Source organism: Leucoraja erinacea, chromosome 3 (genome assembly GCF_028641065.1).
Source record: "Leucoraja erinacea ecotype New England chromosome 3, Leri_hhj_1, whole genome shotgun sequence".
Classification (NCBI taxonomy): domain Eukaryota; kingdom Metazoa; phylum Chordata; class Chondrichthyes; order Rajiformes; family Rajidae; genus Leucoraja; species Leucoraja erinaceus.
In genome coordinates, this window is record NC_073379.1 from 111,210,982 (window position 1) to 111,234,314 (window position 23,333).

The following is a 23,333-nucleotide window of genomic DNA, read 5'->3' on the forward strand; positions in this document are numbered from 1 at the left end:
AATGTTGAAAAATCAGGACCAAATTGAACAATTTGTTTGGAAGTTATCAACTCTTCACCAGAACTCTCAACTTCAGGAGAAGGTGGTAGTTTGATTGAAACTTTCTCTGTTATCTCCGTTTCCACAGTTGCTGGAGATTTCACAGTTGATGTCACAACCACTTTCTCTGGGATGGTTTTGATCTCAGTGATCACTGATGGTGCTTCTGATGAGGATTCTTGTAATTTTGTTTTCATTACTGGAGTAGCAGTGACAGGACGTTCTCCTTCGACTAGTTCTTCTGTCACTGAATCAAGTGTATACCTGGTTTCTTTCTCACCGGCCACATCTGTTGGTGCCGTTCTGTCTTCAACCTGTGTCTGGACTTTTTTCATCAAACCATCAGAGCGTGTGTGTGTGTCGGGTAATCCAGATGTGACCATTCCAGTGTCTTGATCAGTTGCTGCTGGAACAGCACTGTGAAGTACTTCCCCATCCAATGAAGTTCTGCTGGTCACTGGAGTTTCTTGGCTGCTCACCTCTAGTGTGGATGCACCAGGTTGAAACTGGCCAGTGGGTTTGATGGTAAATAATCCTTCACCAGAACTCTCAAACTCTGGAAAAGATGGTAGTTTGCCTGAAACTTGCTCTGTCATTCCAGATTCAATTACTGGAGGTATCCCAGTTGACTCCATATCCATTTTCTCTGGGGTGGTTTTGATCTCAGTGATGTCTGACGGTGCCTTTGATGAGGATTGTTGAGATGTTTTTTTTCAATGGCAGGTGTAACAGTATCATGGGGATCTCTCTCCTCCACCACACTGGTTACTGAAGCTGATGCATATCTGGTTACCTTGTCACCATCCGCAACTGTTGAAGTAGCAGACTCATCTGTCACCTGCGTGTACACTATCAACGGCACACCCTCTGTTGTTGCCTCTGTCCAGCCCGGTGCAGTAGAATGCTCCTCGCTCTCACCTGTAACTGCAACTGTGCTGTAAGGAACTTCCCCATCCATTAACGTTTTACTAGTCACCGGTAAAAATGTAGAGCTCATTCCCATGGAAATATCAGAACCAAATTGAACAACTTGTTTGGAAGTAATCAGTTCTTCACCAGAACCCTCAAACTTTAGAGAAGGGGTTAGTTTGTCTGAAACTCTCTCTGTTATTCCTGATTCCACAGTTGCTGGATATTTCACTGTTCTTGCTGTAACTGCTTTCTCAGGGATGGTTTTGACCTCAGTGGTCACTGATGGTGTTTCCAATGTGAATTCTTCTGACTTTTCCTTCATTACCCAGGTACCAGTGACAGGACGTTCCCCAACATCCATTTTACTTGTCACTGAATCAAGTGTATATCTGGTTTCTTTATCAGCAAACATGACTGTAGCAGCAGACTGGGTGTGTGCCTCAGGTAATCCAGATACAGGTAATCCAGTCTCTTGATCGGGTGTTGCTGGTACAACACTCTGAAGTATCTCCCCATCCAATGATGCCCTGGTGGTCACTGGGGACTCGTGCCTGCTCACCTCTCTTGAGGAAACATCAGGATCAAACCGGCCAGTGTATTTAATAGTATATATTCCTTCACCAGAACTCTCCAAATCTGGAGAAGGGGTTAGTTTGTCTGCAACTTTCTCCGTTATTCCTGATCTATCAATTGTTGGAGGTTTCACAGTTGACACTACAACCACTTTCTCTGGAATGGTTTTGATCTCAGCAGTCACTGATGGTGCGTCTGATGAGGATTCTTGAGATACTTTTGCAATTGCAGGTGTAACAGTATATTGGGGAATTCCCTCTTCGATTTCACTGCTGGCTGAATGGGATGTATATTTGGTTTCCGTATCGCCAACCACAACTGTTGAAGCAGGCTGATTTGTCGTCTGTGTGCTGACCTTCACCAGCGAACCGTCCCTCAGTGTGTGTGTCTCCACTCTCTCATGTGCGAATATGACAGTGCTGTGTACACCTTCCGTATCCACCAACACTTTACTGGAGACTGGCGAAAGTGTAGACCTCATTTCTAAAGTGGAGACGTCAGGTTCAAAGCGGCCAGTGTGTCCGGTCGTAAGCATTCTGTCTCCAGAAGTAATCAGCTCTTCACCAGAACTCTCAAATTCTGGAGAAGGAGTTAGTTTGACTGAAACCTTTGGTGTTATTCCCGATTCACTGGATACAGGAGACCTTACTGTTGACTTTGTAACTACTTTCTCTGGGGTGGTTTTGATCTCTGTGATCACTGGTGGTGCTTCTGATGTGAATTCTGGTAACTTTTTTTTAATTACAGGGGCAACAGTGACAGTGTGGTCCCCTTCATCCACTGAATCAAACGTATAGGTTTCCTTATCACCGTCCGCAACTGTTGCTGCAGACTTGTCTTCCACCTCTGTGTGGTCTTTCACCTGGAAACCTTCTGTGCGTGTGTGTGCCTCAGTTAATCCAGATGTGGGTATTCCAGTCTCTCGATCGGGTGCTACAGGAACGGCACTGTGAAGTACCTCCCCATCCAATGAAGTTCTGCTTGTCACTGTAGACTCATGGCGGCTCACCTCTGGTGTGGAAACATCAGGGTCAAAACGGCCCCTGGGTCTGATAGTAAATATTCCTTCACCAGAACTCTCCAAATCTGGAGAAGGGGTTAGTTTGTATGCAACTTTCTCCGTTATTCCTGATTCATCGATTGTTGGAGGCTTCACAGTCGACTCCACTACCACTTTCTCTGGGGTGGTTTTGATCTCAGCAGTCACTGATGGTGCGTCTGATGAGGATTCTTGAGATACTTTTGAATGGGGTACTTCATCTGAAACTTTCTCCGTTATTCCTGATTCATCGATTGATGGAGGCTTCATAGTGGAGGCTGTAACCACTTTCTTTGGTGTTGTTTTGATCTCCACGATCACTGATGGAGCTCCCGATGAGGTTTCTTGGGGTGTTTTTACAATTACAGGTGTAACAGTATCATGAGGAACTGTATCGTCTACTTCAGTGGTGACTGAAACTGATGTATATCTGGTTTCCTCGTGATCAACGATGACTGTTGATGTAGACTTTTCTGCCAGCTGTGTGTGGACTTTTACCAGCAAACCATCTTTCACTGTGTGTACCTCCGGCAAACCAGAACCAGAAGATTCCTCCTCACTCTCACGTATAACTGCAGCTGTACTGTGGACAGCTTCCCCATCAACTAATGTTTTCTTGGTCACTGGTAAAAGTGTTGGACTCATTTCCAATGTGGAATCGTCAGGCCCAAATTGAACCATGTGTTTGGATGTAACCACTTCTTCACGAGAACTTACAATTTCTGGAGAAGGGGTTGGTTTGGCTGAAATTTTTTCCATTATTCTGGTTGCCCCAATTGCTGGAGGTTTCAAAGTTGATGCTGTGACTTTTTTCTCTGGGCTGGTTTTGAGCTCAGTGATGACTGATGGTCCTTCTGACGTGAATTCTTTTGGCCTTTCTTTAATTACTGTGGAAGCAGTGACAGGGCGTACTCCATCATCTATTTCTCTTGCCACTGAATCCAATGTATATCCGGTTTCCTTGTCACTAACCACAACTGTAGCAGCAGTCTTGTCTTCCACCTCTGTGTGGACTTTTACTAGCAAACCTTCCCTCTGAGTGTGTGCCTCGGGTAATCCAGAAGTGGCTATTCCAGTATCTTGGTCAGTTGCTGCTGGAACAGCACTGTGAAGGGTTATCTCGTCCAATAATGTTCTGCTGGTCACTGGAGACTCATGGCTGCTCACCTCGAGTGTGTGAACATCAGGACTGACAGTAAACATTCCTGCACCAGAACTCTCAAAATCATGAGGAGATACTTCTTTGGCTGGAGATTTCTCTGTCAATACCTCAATTGTTGGATGTTTCACAGTTGATTCCACAACCATTTTATCAGGGCTGGTTTTGCTCTCAGATATCACTGATGGTGTTTGCGATCTAACTGCGTGAGTTTGCTTATCTAAAGTCGTTGTGAGGGCATCGTCGGGAATTCTCTCGCCCGCAGCTTTTGTTGTCACTGAAACAGGTGTCTGTAAGGTTTCCTTTTCAACGACCACTGTGGGCACCTCTGTGAATGTTAAAACAACTGTATCGTTACTCAGTGGTTCACCTGAACCTAACTCTGTAAATGTCGTGGCTATGCTTGTGGCTTCTTTAATTTTCTCCACGTCATGGATTTTCTTCTCCACAGGTTGCGTTACTTTAGAAGAGTCCCATTCAGGTTTGTCGGTTACAATTTCAGTTCTGCGTATTGATAATTTGCTTGGTGTAATAGAACCCACTTCATGTTTTAGTTCCTCTGTACTTTCTTCTGGTTTTGATGTTTTGCCCTCACTGCCGTCATATGACTCTGTGACGGCTTCGGTTTGTTCTCGCTGCCTTTCTGGGATCGTGGCTCGACCTCGCTCAGTTGCAGATGGTACAACAATACTGGGAGGGACAACTAACTTTGTAACCGGTGATGGACTAAGCATTTCTCCACCAGGTCCAGATGTGGACAAGGTTTCTATGTCCATTTTTATCGGTGTTGCCGTTTCTTGTTTTACATCTTTTTCCGAAGTTCTTGGATATAGTTCCGGTTCCCTTGGTTTGCTAGTTGTTTTATGGGGGGCACCTGGAATTGTGGTAGAAACCGGCACCAACCCTTCAACAGAAGCCTCAACAGTTTCTTTATCAATTGTTCCCCGTGAAATGATGTCTTCAGTCCTGGTCACAGTTTCAGTTTTTCGTGGAGTAACGTCTTCTGGTGCAGTTGTAACAATCCCAAAGAGGTGAGGTTTTTCCTCCGTTGATTCTGTGGTGAAAATCTGTTTGGGTGTCTTTTGAGCATCTTGCGTGCTGGGCGAGATGACCCAATGTTCTCCAGCAACGCTAGATTGGATTCTCCTCTGCTCGTCTGTAACCGTGGGTCTTTCGGACGGACTTTTAACACTGGAAACTGTTTTTGAACTCTCAGTGGAGATTCCTGGTTCCTGACTTTCAGCAGTTCTACCCTCAATTGTTAAGAAGTCCTCCTTGCTTTCATCATCTGGTATAGCACTTATACTAGGAGATACCCTTTCCACTTGGTCTCCCCTGGCTTCCTCACCACGAGTATAAGGCGGCTCAAATTCTATCTGTGTCTTCCCGTTAATAAAGCTGAGCGATGGGTGAGCATCCTGCACTGGAGCCGCTGTGGTAACTTGCGGGAAGAGAAATTTGGTAATGTCAGGCTCTCCGCTGCCGATAGTTCCACCCTCCTCCTCTCTGACATCAAAGTGAATGTGCACAACATGGATCTTGGTGCCCAGTGTATGCGTCACATCTTCAGTCGACTGATTGAGTGGCAATAAACGTGGTTCTGTTGGCGTTTTTCCAGCTTCTGATACAAGCTCTGCAAATACATTAAAAGATATATACATCAGTGACACACATGGGAATCTAGGAAGACCCATCACAATTAGGTCTACTTTCAAAATTGGACACAAAGTGCTGGAGTAACTCAACATGTCAGGTAGCATTTCTGGGTCTTAGTAATGATGCCCATAAAACGACAGAATTGCCACGAATACCCATTGAATCCACTAATATTCTTCAAGCTGCCATCATTACTCGATTTGGCCACGTGTGACTTTGGATCCACCAAACTCCTGTTCTGAGGAGTTAAGCTGCCTGTGTGGAGTTTGTACATTCTCCCTGTGATCGCATGGGTTTTCTCCGGGTCATCTGGTCACGTTGAGTTACCTGCTGAGTTACTCCAGCACTTTGTGTCCTTTTTTGTAAACCAGCACTTGCAGTTCCGTGTTTCTACATTTATTCTACTTTCAGTTTGCTAATGATTGAATTTGTTTTAAATCAATTGTCTATTTTTCATTTCAATTTTAAAAAAAATAACATCCTTTTCTTGGATGTTAATTATGGCTTTAATTGTTTGGAAGACAAGGCATGTGAAATAGACACTTCTGCCCACTGTCCATCATCCATTCTCACTAGTTCTATGTTATCTTACTTTCACATTGTTTCCCTACACATTAGGGGTAATTTACAGAGGCCAATTAACCATGGCGCCCACACGTCTTTGGGGTATGGGTGGAAACCGGAGCAAACCCACGAGGTCAGAGGGAGAATTAGCAAACCACACAGCCAACCTAACTACTCAGAACAGGAAGCAGAAGACAGCATGGAAACAGGCTCCATTCAGCCCCAATTGCCACCACCAACCAACATGATCCATCTACACTAGACTCACCCGCCTATGTTAATGGCTGAAATCCCTCCAAACCAATCCTATCCATGTACCTGTCGAAATGCTTCTTGAATGAATAAAAAAAATATTAAGGTATTACAACATTAAAAAAAACATGCTTAAAACTAAACTGTGAAGAAGCAATTAGACAGGCACATGTGAAGGCAGGGCATAGAGGGACTTAGGCTTGTATTCACAGGAGTTTAGAAGGATGAGGGGGTTCTTATAGAAACATATACAATTATAAAAGAACTGGACAAGCTAGATGCAGGAAAAATGTTCCCAATGTTGGGCGAGTCCAGAACCAGGGACCACAGTCTTAGAATAAAGGGGAGGTCATTTAAGACTGAGGTGAGAAAAAACTTTTTCACCCAGAGAGTTGTGAATTTGTGGAATTCCCTGCCACAGAGGGCAGTGGAGGCCAAGTCACTGGATGGATTTAAGAGAGAGTTAGATAGAGCTCTAGGGGCTAGTGGAGTCAAGGGATATGGGGAGAAGGCAGGCACGTGTTATTGATAGGGGATGATCAGCCATGATCGCAATGAATGGCGGTGCAGGCTCGAAGGGTCGAATGGCCTCCTCCTGCACCTATTTTCTATGTTTCTATGTTAGATCACGCAGGTTAAATGGGATTAATTTAGATCAGCATCTTGGTCTTTCATCACATACAATACTCATCATAATAGCATAACAAACATTTTTTTTTAAAAGATTTGGTCAGGTACAAGGATCGGATAGGTTTAGAGGGATATGGGCTAAATGCAGGCAGGTGGGATAAATGTAGATGGGGCATGTTGGTCAGTGTGGGCAAGATGGGCCGAAGGGCCTGTTTCTAAACTCTAAACGCCGACTCTAAATATGGGGAATATAATTAAAATCAACAAGTGAACAGCAAATGATTGGAAATTCTGGGAATTTTAGACAAAAATAGAGAATGCTGAAAGCACACGATGTTTAGAGGAAACCAGCAGAATTCACAGCAAAAAATAAAGAAATGAGTCCTTGATTCCTAATAACCATATAACCATATCACAATTACAGCACGGAAACAGGCCATCTCGGCCCTACAGGTCCGTGCCGAACAACTTTTTTCCCTTAGTCCCACCTACCTGCACTCATACCATAACCCTCCATTCCCTTCTCATCCATATAACTATCCAATTTATTTTTAAATTATACCACGAACCTGCCTCCACCACTTCCTCTGGAAGCTCATTCCACACCGCTGCCACTCTCTGAGTAAAGAAGTTCCCCCTCATGTTACCCCTAAACTTCTGTCCCTTAATTCTGAAGTCATGTCCTCTTGTTTGAATCTTCCCTATTCTCAAAGGGAAAAGCTTGTCCACATCAACTCTGTCTATCCCTCTCATCATTTTAAAGACCTCTATCAAGTCCCCCCTTAACCTTCTGCGCTCCAGAGAATAAAGACCTAACTTATTCAACCTATCTCTGTAACTAAGTTGTTGAAACCCAGGCAACATTCTAGTAAATCTCCTCTGTACTCTCTCTATTTTGTTGACATCCTTCCTATAATTGGGCGACCAAAATTGTACACCATACTCCAGATTTGGCCTCACCAATGCCTTGTACAATTTTAACATTATATCCCATTACATTCACAATGTAAATCACAATGTTAATGATTTGCTATATTGTGACCATATGGTACTTCCATGATTTGATTCCAATGACTTTGACAAGGCTCCAATGCACAGCTGGTACAAAATTACATTTTCAGTAGTGGAATGAAGGATGAATTTCGACATCATTTTTTCCCCTCAGTTAGAAAATGTATTCATTTCAATTGAACTTTGTTATCAAAAGGCACTATTCATGAGCTGATCCCCCCCTGTAGTTCAGTTTGTACCATACAATAGCCAGACACGCCAGACTTGTTTGATCATTTCTCGGGAATACAGCCCGGAGGCATTGCTGACCCAGCTAAACTTCTTTTAGATGTCCCAACTTAATGGCCTTAGTACAGCTGTGACAAAAATGAGGTGGTATCATCGACATCAGATAAAGAAGCACCTCCCAAGTGAAATTGTAGTTCTCAACTGGTAGCTACTAATTAACATGTGCTGCCATGCTGTGTAAAGGCAATAACTGCAAATTGCCGTTAACTATTTGTTGAAGCCCATAATAGTACTGGAACTTGTACTGAAACGTTTGGCCTGCTTGGGCAAATACCTTCTAATACCTCCCGTCATTGCCAATAAGTAAACTGCACAGAATAACTATGTTACTGGCAGAATGGTGGCTACGGTAATTGCAGTGTTTGGCATGATCCTTCTCAAGTGGGATGTCGATCTCTTAGTGAATCACCATCATTGTCAAACAATTGAGTCATTGTGCAGAACACACCAGTGTTGGGTGGGTCAGGCAGCGTCTGTGGAGGGAATACACAGAAGGCTGGGACCCTTCTGCAATTTCCCTTGCATGACCCAAGAATACATAATCACTTCGACAGGAAATATTTACTGCAAATGTACCAGGAATCCTTGCTTTTGCATTTCTCTCCCCTTACTGTTTCAAGCAGTTGTTACTATTATCAGGTCCATTACAAACTAAAACAGTGCTTCATAGAACATGGAACAGTGCAGCACAAGAACAGGCCCTTTAGCCCACAGTGTCAGTGCCAAACATTATGCCAAGCCCATCTCTTATCAACCTGCACATAGGGGCAGCTCGGTGGCACAACAGTAGAGTTGCTGCCTTACAGCACATGCAGTGCCAGAGACCCAGGTTCGATCCCGACGACGGGTGCTGTCTGTACAGGGTTTGTACGTTCTCCCCGTGACTGCGTGCGTTTTCTTTGGTTTCTCCCTACACTCTAAAGACGTACAGGTTTGTAGCTTAATTGGCTTGGTATACTTGTAAATTGTCCCTAGTGTGTGCAGGATAGTACTAATGTGCTGGTCGGTGCAGACTTGATGGGCCGAAGGGCCTGTTTCCGCGCTGTATCTCTAAACTAAACTAAAAAATCCACATCCCCCATTCCCTGCATGTCCATATGCCTATCCAAAGTTATTTTAAATGCCACTATCTGATAAATGTGGAAGCCACATTTCACAATTAGAATCGTCATTGTTCCTCACAGTTTCACCACTATATATTAATCTGTGTTGAAAAATAATTGCTCTGGAACAATTATAATGTAATTGCTCTGGTGTTTCACCATCCATAGATGCAATTCACCAGTTAAAAGATGAATGCCATGCAGCACCATTCAATGTTATATCATGACTCGACAAAGCGTCCACAGAACGTGACACAGAGATTTATTAAACATAACAAAAGGCTACAGAGGAAAGCTTAACTCTGCAGACACACTGCATCTTCTCTGGTCTTTGGTACTACAGCATCACAATGGAGATACATTTCCTTCTAGATAAGGCAATTTCTAACTTCATCGCATGTATTTAAATTCCCTAAAATGGAGTGTGAGTGACTTCAAGCTGGGCTCCTTCAACTTTACACGGTTGCTAAGTATTAAAAGTCGTGTTATGGTTTGCACAATCCTTTCCAATAATAACTTTGTTTATATTAAGTTCACATGTTTTGATATTGTAATACTTCAGCAGGTCCCATGACATTTATAAACACTTATACTGATCTTAAAGTTAATAACTTTTTGCTGACATGACATGTGAAGAATTTACAGGTTTGGAGCTAATTATTGTTTCAATCGGAATAGCAGATTTAGTCATGGATCTGACTGACGTACATGGGTGTGCTTGGGGAACATGGATTTACGGTGGGGAGTAATGGAAGTCAAAAGTTCTCTGAAAGATGTTGATCTTTGAGGAGGGGTGAATTGTTTTTAGAGATTTAGTGACGCAGCACAGAAACAGGCCTTTCGGCCTACTGGGTCCATGCTGGCCAGCGATCCCCGCACACACTAGGGATGATTCACAATGATACCAATCTAATTAACCTACAAACCTGTACCTCTTTGGAATGTGGGTGGAAATAGAGGAGCTCCTGGAGAAAACCCACGCAGGTCATGGGAAGAACGTACAAACTCCGTACAGACAAGCACCTGTAGTCGGGATCGAACCCGGGTCACTGGCACTGTAAGGCAGCAACTCTACCACTGTGCCACCGTGCCGGCCTGTTCTGAAGGGAGGGGTTGCGGAGAAGGTTCACCAGACTGATTCCTGGGATGTCAGGACAGTCTTATGAAGAAAGACTGGATAGACTTGGTTTATACTCTCTAGAATTTAGGAGATTGAGAGAGGATCTTATAGAAACTTACAAAATTCTTAAGGGGTTGGACAGGCTAGATGCAGGAAGATTGTTCCCGATGTTAGGGAAGTCCAGGACAAGGGGTCACAGCTTAAGGATACGGGGGAAATCCTTTAAATCCGAGATGAGAAGAACTTTTTTCACACAGAGAGTGGTGAATCTCTGGAACTCTGCCATAGAGGGTAGTTGAGGCCAGTTCATTGGCTATATTTAAGAGGGAGTTAGATGTGGCCCTTGTGGCTAAAGGGATCAGGGGGTATGGAGAGAAGGCAGGTACGGGATACTGAGTTGGATGATCAGCCATGATCATATTGAATGGCGGTGCAGGCTCGAAGGGCCGAATGGCCTACTCCTGCACTTAATTTCTATGTTTCTATGTTTCTATTATCTTGTATAACAATATAACCGCTGGTATAACATTGGAAAATGTGAAATTTTAATTATGGATTGGATTCCGAAGGAGCAGTATATAACATCTAACCCCTTTTTAATAGATCCCCAATCAGTGGCTGAGAGTGAAAGGGTCTCCATAGTAGACTGAAGAGGGGTCCTGAGCCAAAACATCACCCGTCCACTCCCTCCCCATTTGCTGCCCAAAGGGCTTGTCCCACTTGGCGATTTTTTTCGGCCACTGCCGGCATCAGTGACTGACGTATCAGGTCACCGATAAAGTTGCGGTGTGACGCTGCATGATGACGTATTGACGCACAGTGTTTCCTCAAATGTCCACCATTTTTTTTGTAGCCGCTAGATTTTTAAATAAAAAATCGCCAAGCAGGACAGGCCCTTTACCCATTGAGTTCCTCCAGCACTTTGTGCTTTGTTCTCCATACAAGTGTCAGCTCATCATACCTTGCTTCTGCTGTGCTCTTTTCCACAATTCAATCGAATTAATTGTGAGGACAACGCACTGATGCGGCACTTTTTTGTGCCACTGACTGGGGGTGAAGTTCCAGACTTTCAGCCTCGCCATAAAGGGCCTGTCCCACTTACGTGTCCTTGGCATGCCAATTACGCGACCTCGTGGCCGCGTTGAGCCGAGATGGTCCCGCGAAGATCGGGCGCGATTTCATGCGTCCGCACAGCCGTCTGGAGTGTGTGACGTCATTTGAAGATGGACACAATGCTGGAGTAACTCAGCGGGACCGCCAGCATCTTTGGAGAGAAGCAATGGGTGACGTTTCATGTCGAGACTATTCTTCTGTCTGAAAAGAAGGGTCTTGACCCAAAACGTCACCCATTGCTTCTCTCCAGAGATGCTGCTGGTCCCGCTGAGTTACTCCTGCATTTAGTGTCTATCTTCAATTTTCTTGGCCCCGCTCTGGGAGTAGAAGTGGGGGCGGATCCGGACCGCAACGGCCGTGAGCCCCAGGCCGAGTTCGGCGATCGTTTGCCGGCTTCTGCTGCTGTTGGAGGTGAGACGTTGCGTGTCGTGGGCCTGTCCCACTTTGGCCGTCAGTTCCGCAACAGGCCGTTGGCGCGCGAAGATTTCGTTCACTACAAAAATTTCGGAGCGCCGCGCGATATCGCGCACAACTCCATACCCCTCGCGTTTCTCAGTGGGACCGGCCCCGCGCGGCCATACGATGCCCGTGCGCCTCAACGCGACCACGCGGTCACGTAATTTGCGTGCCAAGGACACATAAGTGGGACGGGCCCTTAAGGGCGTTGATTGGGCAGAGTGGATCAAGCGCCCATCTGACGGCTCACCTGATTTGATTCCATTGAAATCCAACCCATCACCATCACAGCTGTGAAGATGAAAGGATATCCTCAGGGCATACCTGAATTCAATAGCTTCCCATTCACAAATGCCACGGAGGTACTCAAGTTAGAACAGCCCTATCATTTAAATTTCTCAACAAAACCCACAAATTTGTTTTCCTTTTCAATGATGAAAATTCTGTTAACTCAACCCAGCTGTTTCAAATCCAATAAATTACCACTGGACTGAAGTCAGGTTTTGCAATGTTAGTTTATCACTGGGTTCATAAGCAACTCTTGCTTTTGCTATTTTAATGAACCCAGCCATCCCTTGTTTAAAACAAAACAGAACAGAATAACTAATAAATGTGTGTGTTATCTAAATGAATGATTTCTTTGTCCTTTCCCTTCCACAATAAACGTTTCTAATCAGGAACATGATTAATTGATACAGGCAGCAATGTTGCTAACAGTGCTCATACAAAGTGGGCAAAATCTTTCAAATATTGAATCCTATTTTATTATTTAAACTTTCACAATATTAATGGGCTGTGTGATCCAATCTCAGCAAGATGTTAATTTTAAACTTAATCTGGGGCAATCTGCTTGCAAATCAGCATTCAACCTAACGACATTTGTGTCATTGACAATTTTAGCAATGTTTATATTTCGTGTTTGCAAAACTGAAAATTAGTCATGTTCACTCCTGCTTGTAAAGTGGAAGCTATGTTCATTTTCCATTGTCATTGACTGCCATCTGCACAACTTGTTATTCATGTAAAACCTTTAGAAAATTAACACCCACAATGAGCCTCCAAAATGTAACCTTCTGCTGTTCCAAAAGCGCCTGACAGATATATGGGTAGGAAAGGTTTAGATGCCAAATGTTGGGGTGGGTTAGGGAGAGAAGGAAAGAGAATTGGGTTGAGAGGGAAAGATACACCAACCATGATTGAATAGCGGAATACATGTGATGGGCCGAGTGGCCTAATTCTGCTCCTACGACGAATGAACTTATATGGGACTTTGGCAACTCTCCAACTGCCCACACCCTGGGTTCCAGTCACATCCGGTTACTGGAGCCTGGCTTCTGGCACACAGGGTCCTAGTGCCCCTCTGCTCAGTCTTACACTATTATTGCATAATACCACAGGGACTTTCCCAGTATGCCAACTTGGTTGGCATGGATAAGCTGGGTCGAAGGTCCTGTTTCCATGCTGTATAGGTCTATGAATCTAAGTAACTTAACTGGCGCAAATCTTTAACAAAATGTTGCTCCGCGAACTTCAGAATGCTTGTGAGATATCTGTGGTTGCTCATTGTGGTTCCTCATTTTCTTTGTGCACTGTGTCTCTTTCATGGACTTCTTGCACAAAGAGCCGTCTCACCTCACCAAAGATGACGTCACAGTAAAGGAGTGGGAAGATCTCCAAGGAATTTCTTGGCCCAAGTTGCGTAGTACTGCAGAGACTGGCTGCTAGCACGAATGCAGGACTCTGCGATCGGGCAGAGAACAGCCCTGCTACGACAATGATTAAAAAGCATCTAATAAATCAAGCTTATATCACACTAGACCAGCATCTTCCTCGTTCAAAACTCCCCAATGTTACACTCCTGTGCTGCTGAATAACACTGCCTGAGCCAGAGGCAGAGTGAAAGGAAAGAAGATGCAAGCTGTTTGCAATTTGGATGTGAAGTCATCCTTGGCTAAGATGACAACACTCCACCTCAGAGACAAAAGCTTATGGGTTTCAACTACATTGTATGCTTGACCAGCCTGTTGGTCAATGCAGTACTGAGGGTGCACTGCCATGTTGGAAATGTTCCAGGTATGGACTCCTATATATCGGTGCAGGCTTGGCGATCGTTTTGCTTAACACCTCTGCTCAGTCCACCCAAACCCACCTGATAAACACTTTATCTCTGTTTGCTTTGTTGTTACCTGCTCCCAGCTAACAATGATCTATCCTAAGCCAATTGACCCAAGCAATCGTTCCAGGTGCGACAGAGGTTTACCTGCATCTCTTCCAACCTCATCTATTGCGTCCGCTGCTTTAGATGTCAGCAGATCTATTTGATCGGTGAGACCAAGCGGAGGTTGGGCGATCGTTTCGCCGAACACCTCCGCTCGGTCCGCAATAACCAAGCTGACCTCCCGGTGGCTCAGCACTTCAACTCCCCCTCCCACTCCGCCTCCGACCTCTCTGTCCTGGGTCTCCTCCATGGCCACAGCGAGCAGCACCGGAAATTGGAGGAACAGCACCTCATATTCCGTTTGGGGAGTCTGCACCCCGGGGGCATGAACATCGAATTCTCCCAATTTTGTTAGTCCTTGCTGTCTCCTACCCTCCCTCAGCCCCCCTGCTGTCTCCTCCCACACCCAAGCCTGCGGGCTACTCCTCCTTTTCCGTTTCTTCTTCCCGCCCCCCCACACCCCCCTTTCAGTCTGAAGAAGGGTTTCGGCCCGAAACGTCACCTATTTCCTTCGCTCCATAGATGCTGCTGCACCCGCTGAGTTTCTCCAGCTTTTTTGTGTAACCAATGATCTATCCTACATGTTCCTTGATCTCCATCCCCTTTACCCTGTTTTCACACCTTACACTTCCTTATCTATGCATCTCTCTCTCCCCTGACATCAGTCTGAATGAGACTCTTGCCAGTTGCTACAGAAGCAATTGCTATCAGATTCATCATAATTTGATATGGCCACGGCCCTGCCCAGGATGGCAAGAAATAGCGAAATTGCAGAGGTTTATGGCTATGGACCCAGTGCATCACACAAACCAGACTTCACCACCCTCCCATTGTTGCCATTTACACTTCATGCTGGCTCAGGATAGCAGGCAACATAATCGAGGACCACCCACACCCACTGCCATTCTCTCTGCTCCCTTCTCCCCATTGATCAGAAGATACAAGACCAATTGCCACCACGTTCAGGGACAACTTCTTCCCCACTGTTATCAGATAGTTAAACAGACCTTGCACATGCCACAAGGGTTCCTGTTCTCCTCATCTAGTTGCTGCAGCCTGTACACTGTATTTTATCTGCATTCCTTATAGCTGTAACACCATATTCTGTCTCCTTCCTTTCCCGTCTGCACTACTGTGCAGCTTATGTGTGGTTTAATTTGCCCGAATAGCATGCAAAACAAAGTTCACCATTGTATCGTGGATCACATGACAATAATAAGCCCACACCAATACCAATATGGTCTCAACAATGCCCCGTTTAATGAGGTATAATGTCCCTACTGCTGTATTCAATTCCCCTCCAAGTAAACTATGACATTCTGTTATATTTCCTTCTTACTTGCTGTACCCACATACTAGGCTTTAGTAAAATTAAATCTGAGGAAGGACATTATTGCCATAGAGGGAGTACAGAGAAGGTTCACCAGACTGATTCCTGGGATGTCAGGACTGTCTTATGAAGAAAGACTGGATAGACTTGGTTTTATACTCTCTAGAATTTAGGAGATTGAGAGGGGATCTTATAGAAACTTACAAAATTCTTAAGGGGTTGGACAGGCTAGATGCAGGAAGATTGTTCCCGATGTTGGGGAAGTCCAGGAAAAGGGGTCACAGTTTAAGGATAAGGGGGAAATCCTTTAAAACTGAGATGAGGAGAACTTTTTTCACACAGAGAGTGGTGAATCTCTGGAACTCTCTGCCACAGAGGGTAGTTGAGGCCAGTTCATTGGCTATATTTAAGAGGGAGTTAGATGTGGCCCTTGTGGCCAAGTGGATCAGGGGGTATGGAGAGAAGGCAGGTACGGGATACTGAGTTGGATGATCAGCCATGATCATGTTGAATGGCGGTGCAGGCTCGAAGGGCCGAATGGCCTACTCCTGCACCTAATTTCTATGTTTTTCTATGTTTCTATCCACCCAAACTCCTTTATCTCACAGCCAGGAAATTTCTTACCAATTAGTTAACACGGTTCTTTTATATTTATAGACAAAATGGAGAACGTCACTTTTTTCCGCATTGTACTCCAATTCCCAGATCCACTTCATCCATCCATATGTTTTTTAAAATGCCTGAGCAAAAACTGTCTTTCATTCGAGTTTACAGGAACCAAATTTTCGCTTCATTCGAGTGTGGAATCTTGCCCACTGGAACTACATAGCGGACTTCCCAACAAGACAACACGTGATTATTCAGCCTTACAGTTATTGCGTTAGGATTGTTATTATGTAAACAAGCCAGACTAAGTGTGTGAGGTAGAAATGTCACCCCAATTGATCCACCAGCTGGAGAGTTCGGAGTGATCGGAGCATCTCTGGAGAGAAGGAATGGGTGACGTTTCGGGTTGAGACCCTTCTTCAGACTCTTCGGTTTAAACCAGCCACTGCTGTTCCTTCCTACACATAGGAGTGATCGGAGTCCGCTCATCACAGATAAATAGCAAAATGGGACAGTTTTTTTAATACTCAAAAGGTGTAACAGAGAGGAAGTACTGCCAATTAAAAAAGAGAATTGGGAAAGAAGTTTAGGAGGATACAAATGAAAGAGAGGTTATGATGTTGCTTGGTTCGATTCCTGGCTAGTGTGCATGTCACATTACATTGCAAGCATGCTATTTTAACTTAAATCCAGATCAAAGCCAATAATCATAAGTCAGTGGAAATTTCTGACCAAGTGTAAAACAGCTGCTCCGAACAGAACTGAACATTTACAATCAAGAAATGAAAATGAAAGTCCTAGTTGATCTGCTGGTAGAGCTTCTTATACATAGATGGAACTTTGAATTGAATATTTTAAAAATATAAGAAACTTTGAAGCATGATCTAAATCTAAGAATCAATGCTTGTAAATTTATCTGGACCACACTTGGTAGAAAGCCAACTGATGCAGCCCTGAGTTAGGTGACAGGGTCTGGAGAGTGAAGAGGTCTCAGGCCTGTTCCTGGCAACACTCCCCAAGGCTGTCACACCAGGCAAAGCTGAGAGCAAACCTTCACCTCCTGTCAAAGCTGAGTAAAATTGTAATTATTCTAATCATTGTTGGCACGTTAAGAGATATTTAACTGCTTTTGAGATTGAATGAAACAATGATAGAAAACATAATATATATTAAACGTATGTAGCATGTAGAAAATAAAACCTCAATTAAAAAATAAAATTCTTAAAGTTGCTAAAAAAAAACAACCAAAATATATATTTTTAAATCACCTTTCCCTTTGGTTCCAGATTCTCACACTCAGAAAGCCCATTAAAACTCTAGGGTCTCAGATCCTTGTCCATGTCTGTACTAGAATGAGATTGGACTGACAAGATTCCATTGCAGCCCAGTGTGCAACGGTAGAGTTGCTGCTTGCAGCGTCAGAGACCCGGGTTCGATACTGACTATGGGTTCTATCTCTATGGAGTTTGTATGTTCTCTCCGTAACCTGCGTGGGTTTTCTCTGGGTACTCCAGTTTCCTCCCACACTCCAAAGATGTACAAGTTTGTAGGTTCATTGGCGTTGTATAATTGGAAATTGACACTAGTGTGTGTAGAAAACTGTTGGGTGCGCGAGGATCGCTGGTCGGCACGGACTTGGTGGGCTGAAGGGCCTGTTTCTGTGCTGTATCTCTAAACTAAACAAAACTAAACATGTTGCTGGATAATCCCAACAAGAATGGACCCTCTCTGTTGTACTCCATGTTCAGTCCAACAATAGGAAGACACATCCCCATCCGTCAGCTGACATCTCGGACCTCCACACATGTCCGTGCAGGCATGGGAGACCAAGACCCGCTGTGGTTTCCATGGCTAAACCAACACCTACTGCCGTCAGCAAGATTCAACCTACTGCCACTTGCTCCAAACTGTAAAACCATTTGCATTTTTCCACGCTAGGGGGTCCTCAATCACATGTAATCATTTATAGGTTAATCGTTTAAATTCTTAATTAATAAGGAGAGAAAAATGCACAACAGGTAAAATGACCTGGAATGCAAAATCAAATGTAGTTGATGCATAAGCAGGTTAGAATGGAAATCTGCTTGAAAATCTAAGCTTTACATTTGATGTCGGTATAGTCTAAAAGAAAATGCAGCTACGATGGCAGATGCGTTGAAACAGAAATTAAAGACACGTTTGTTCTGTAACAGGACACTGCAAAGCCTTGACATCAGAAAAACCTTCAATGTGTGTTTCCCTGTCCCCAGATAATCTCATCAGCTCTTCCCTGAATGCCTCAGGCTCTGAATTGGATGGAGGAAATGGCTGGCTGGTGACTTAACCTGTCAATAAATCTCATTGCTCAAAGCAATTTTAACCCTTGCTTCTTCACGACATTTCAGTGGATGGACTCAGTTTGCTGGTTTCAGAAAGTGCAGTGTTTAGACCACTGCCATTGTTTTTTGAAAAAATTGGATAAAAACTCAACCATTCATCGATTAACAGAATTGTCAGTTGGAGTATTGAGTATAGAAGAAAGTCTGAAACACAGAAACATAGAAAATAGGTGCAGGAGTAGGCCATTCGGCCCTTCGAAAAAATTGGATAAAAACTCAACCATTCATCGATTAACAGAATTGTCGGTCAGAGTATTGAGTATAGAAGAAAGTCTGAAACACAGAAACATAGAAAATAGGTGCAGGAGTAGGCCAATCGGCCCTTCGAGCCTGCACCGCCATTCAATGTGATCATGGCTGATCATCCAACTCAGTATCCCGTACCTGCCTTCTCTCCTTACCCTCTGATCCCTTTAGCCACAAGGGCCACATCTAACTCCCTCTTTGTAAGTGTAAGAAGGAACTGCAGATGCTGGTTTACACCAAAGAGGGACACGTGGAAGACAGAGTAACTCTGCGGGACAATTTAAGGGCCTGTCCCACTTAGGCGTTTTTTTCGGCAACTTGCCGGCACCCGTCATAGTCGCAGCAGGTCGCCGAAAATGTTCAAAATGTTGGAAATCCAGCAGCGACCAGAAAAAGGTACGACTGTTTAGGCGATTACTCACGACCATACAGGAGTCGCAGGTGCTGGCAAGTTGCAGAAAAAATTGTGTAAGGCCCTTTGGACTATATTCCTAGACTCGGGGTAATTTACAGAAGCCTATTAACCTATGATCTTGCACATCTTTAGAATGTGGGTGGAATCTAGAGCACCTGAAGTAAACACATACGGTCACAAGGAGAACATACAAACTCCATACAGAAAGCACATGTTGTCAGGATTGAACTAGGGTCTCCGACACTGTACGACAGCAACTCTACCGCTGCGCCACTGAGAAGCCCACAAAGCAACAAGAAGTTCATCTTGAAGCACTTACCAGGAAGCATTCTCCCAGGTGACTAAGCAGGAAGGAATTAATTAAGGCAAGGCAGATACTAAATTGTCACAAATAAATATTTTAAGATATTGAAGAATGCAGGTGAACAGAGGGATCTGGGAATAACTGTGCACAGTTCCCTGAAAGTGGAATCTCATGTAGATAGGATGGTAAAGAAAGCTTTTGGTGTGCTAGCCTTTATAAATCAGAGCATTGAGTATAGAAGTTGGGATGTAATGTTAAAATTGTACGAGGCATTGGCGAGGCCAATTCTGGAGTATGGTGTACAATTTTGGTCGCCTAATTATAGGAAGGATGTCAACAAAATAGAGAGTACAGAGGAGATTTACTAGAATGTTGCCTGGGTTTCAGCAACTAAGTTACAGAGAAAGGTTGAACAAGTTAGGTCTTTATTCTTTGGAGCGCAGAAGGTTAAGGGGGGACTTGATAGAGGTCTTTAAAATGATGTGAGGGATAGACAGAGTTGACATGGATAAGCTTTTCCCACTGAGAGTAGGGAAAATTCAAACAAGGGGACATGACTTGAGAATTAAGGGACAGAAGTTTAGGGGTAACATGAGGGGGAACTTCTTTACTCAGAGAGTGGCGGCTGTGTGGAATGAGCTTCCAGTGAAGGTGGTGGAGGCAGGTTCGTTTTTATCATTTAAAAATAAATTGGATAGTTATATGGACGGGAAAGGAATGGAGGGTTATGGTCTGAGCGCAGGTATAAGGGACTAGGGGAGAATACATGTTTGGCACGGACTAGAAGTGTCGAGATGGCCTGTTTCCGTGCTGTAATTGTTATATGGTTTATATTAAATAATCATTCTTATTTTTAAATACTTATTTGAGGTGATTTATATCGTGGTGCATGAATTTGTTTGTTTAAGCCAAGTGCATTCCCTGTGCAATGGTGAAGATCACAACACACCTGGATAGTCACACAAACCAAAGTGTAACGTTTGTGGTATTTTACTGAAAGAATAGATTGTAATATCTACCTTGGGTTAATTCATCGTCTCTCCTTCATTACACTGGAAAAGGCCAGTGGAGGAGTATCAATCCCAGAGGAGGCCGTGATTTCTGTATAATGCCATCAATGAATGGAAATCTCAATAGTTTAATGCTAGCGATCCAAGTTACACCATCATCATTAAAATATCAAAATACATATTATTCCTCCCAATTCATCGTGAAATTATAGTCAAGAACAATTCCCTCTCCTGATTAATTCAGCAGAGAAAACCTACTGTTTTCAATGGAAGTTAATCCTGTTTGTGATAACACAGAACCAACTACCCCTGGGCTTTCCCCATATCAAATTTATGAGTTTTTCTGGAAACAATTTAGGAAAGTGGGAGGCTGCCTTTCAAGATACTACAGTGGAAACAAAACATGCACATTGACGTCGATCCCCTATATAAAGCCACAGTACTATTTACAGGGCACTTGCAGTGACCATAAATATCCAGCTTCGTTCATGAATACTCAGCCTAAATCACATTTAGCATCTCATATATGTCAACATTGATGCCATTGGAGGCAACGGTAAATCGCTGCTCAGTGGCAGTCACTACCCTACAGACACTTGCCTTTGAAAGTCAAGTGGGGGTAGGAACCAGCCACAGTACTACTGAAAGGTGCTGAGACTGAAGTGGTTTGATTTACTGAAGGGCAACCTTCATGCATTGAAAAGGAAGTTGCCTACAGGCATGAGCACTGCCAGATTTTTTGGAAGGTTTCTCTCACTATTCTTAAATAAGGAGCTCTACCAATTCAGTTACTCCTTGACTGAGTACTTGACTAGGACTACCGGGCTTTTTGTTTTGTTGTTGGTGGTGGTTATTTTACCCTGCATTCCAATGCACAGGGACTAGGAACAAGACAAGAGAAATGCAATTATTCACTTAGCACACTGAAGAGAAGAGACTTTAATCGTGTCAGTCTGATCTGGATTCAAGCCTGCCTTTCATTGTTCAATCACAGTATAGAGGCAATACAACACACACCTCTCAATTAGACTGATATATTTTACGGATAAAGTTCCTTTGAAGCCACAGGTATATATCGTACAAATAAACCAGTGAAATTATAAAAATGGTGAGAATCAAGTCATAAAAGCTTTTTGCTAACAGCAAACATTGAACTCGCTTGACATTTGTTTTGATTTCCTGAGAATTGATTAAGGAGCAACTGGACAGGATCATATGCTTTTCCTGCTCTTTCCATGTAATTGCTAACTGTGTCCAGTTCAATGCATTGATTTATTATCATTGGAGCCAGGATGTTTAGGCACTAAAAACCTCTGAAGTAGGCAGGCAAAAAGGCATAATAACATTTCCTAAAAGGCACAAAAAAGGCATTTATTTACCAAGACAAAGACATAAAAAGGCATTTATTCCAACCATCAAAATATGGTTAAAAATAATATAAAGGTATACTACATTAAACGACCAAATTTGCGTGGTTGCACAAAATTCTAGCATTTATTTCAAATTAACTGGTGTTAAACTATGCCGTCTGTTAGAAAAACTTCTGTCTACCTCAGCTGAGGTCACTGGTGCATACCCGAAACAAGCTACAGCCTCTATATTCATGTCGATATATTGTGCATTACAACTACCTTTGAGAACTTTAGCTATGTTTTCTATTTCTTCAAGACCTTTGTTAGCTAAAATCACTCTCTCACATTTCCTTGTATGTCTTTACCTACATCGCCAGGAACTTTACAAATATCGTCAGTTACTTTGTTGAAAACCTGCAAGTTATTCACTAATGTTTCGCCACGTTTCTCAAGGGAAGTGATAGCTTGTGGGAAGTTTGCAAAATTGGAAGCAATAAACACAAGATCGCGGTGGAGGGACTTTTTTGGCATGATTTCACTGACGATCCTGACTGCAGCAGATTCTTCTTCTTCAAAACAGTTGACAATTTATTTTATCTTTTCAAAATTTGCAGCATAGTAGAGGGCAGCAGAGAGCCATGTACCCCACCTTGTCAAAATGGGCTGAGGAGGTAGCGGAATCTCGGGTGCCATTTCCTTGAACAACTGCACACGTGATGGTGCTTTGAGGAAGAGTTTCTTGACATTGAAAACTAGGCGATTGATATTTGGAAACAAGCTATGCATGTGTGTGCTTGACAATTCTGTGGAGTCCTTGAGCTAAGCATGTCAAATGCAACATTTTGGGGAATAAAACTTTAAGTCACAAACAGAAGAACATTCTCGTGTTTTACCTTCTGGCCAAAGTGCAGCAAGTGAAGATGTAAACAACTAAGCAACAGTTGAGCTATTTGACCTCCAATACTTCCGATGTCAACAAATACTCCTTTGATGGTTGACCTGCCTCCAGTGTACCGATAACCACATTGGCAACATAATGCACCACAGCATCGGTTGTCTCGTCTATTGAGATCCATATTTTGTTGCATGCAACTTCATCTCTAATTTTCTGCACAACAATGTTGAAGTTGCTGTCAACATACTGTTTCCATAATGATGACTCAATTGGTATATGTTCCTCTGCGTATTTCTCTGAAAATGCTGCCAAGTACGGATTTTCCGTATTTTGTACAGAAATGCGATTAAAATGAATTAACGATTTTGTGTTGTTAAATATGGATATTAAATATGGAGTTCAGTTCAGTCTTAAAAAGGGTCTCGACCTGAATCGTCTCCCATTCTTTCTCTCCAGAGTCGCTGTCTGTCCCGCTCCAGGGCGCTGTCAGTTTAACGTGTGGGAATTTAAATGAAGAGCTGTCGGCTACAGCGCTATGGGTTCCAAAAATAGCGCTACCAGCTGGAGCGCTATGGGCTTTACACAGGGAGGGAGGGAGGGAGGGAGGGAGGGAGGGAGAGAGGAGAAAGGGATAAGAGAGGGAGGGAGACAAAGAGGAAGGAGG

General features: G+C 43.6%; 1 protein-coding gene across 1 annotated transcript in view; it reads right to left on the reverse strand.

The window, feature by feature from the left end:
* Positions 1–510: 510 nt before the first annotated feature.
* The window catches only part of LOC129695924 (mucin-17-like), a 67,326-nt gene continuing 44,503 nt past the window's right edge, over positions 511–23,333 (reverse strand). Inside the window, exon 2 of the mRNA XM_055633391.1 lies at positions 511–5,355. Within this exon, the coding sequence (XP_055489366.1) occupies positions 647–5,355 (4,709 nt within the window). The 3' untranslated portion in view covers positions 511–646. The remainder of the gene's footprint in view (positions 5,356–23,333) is intronic.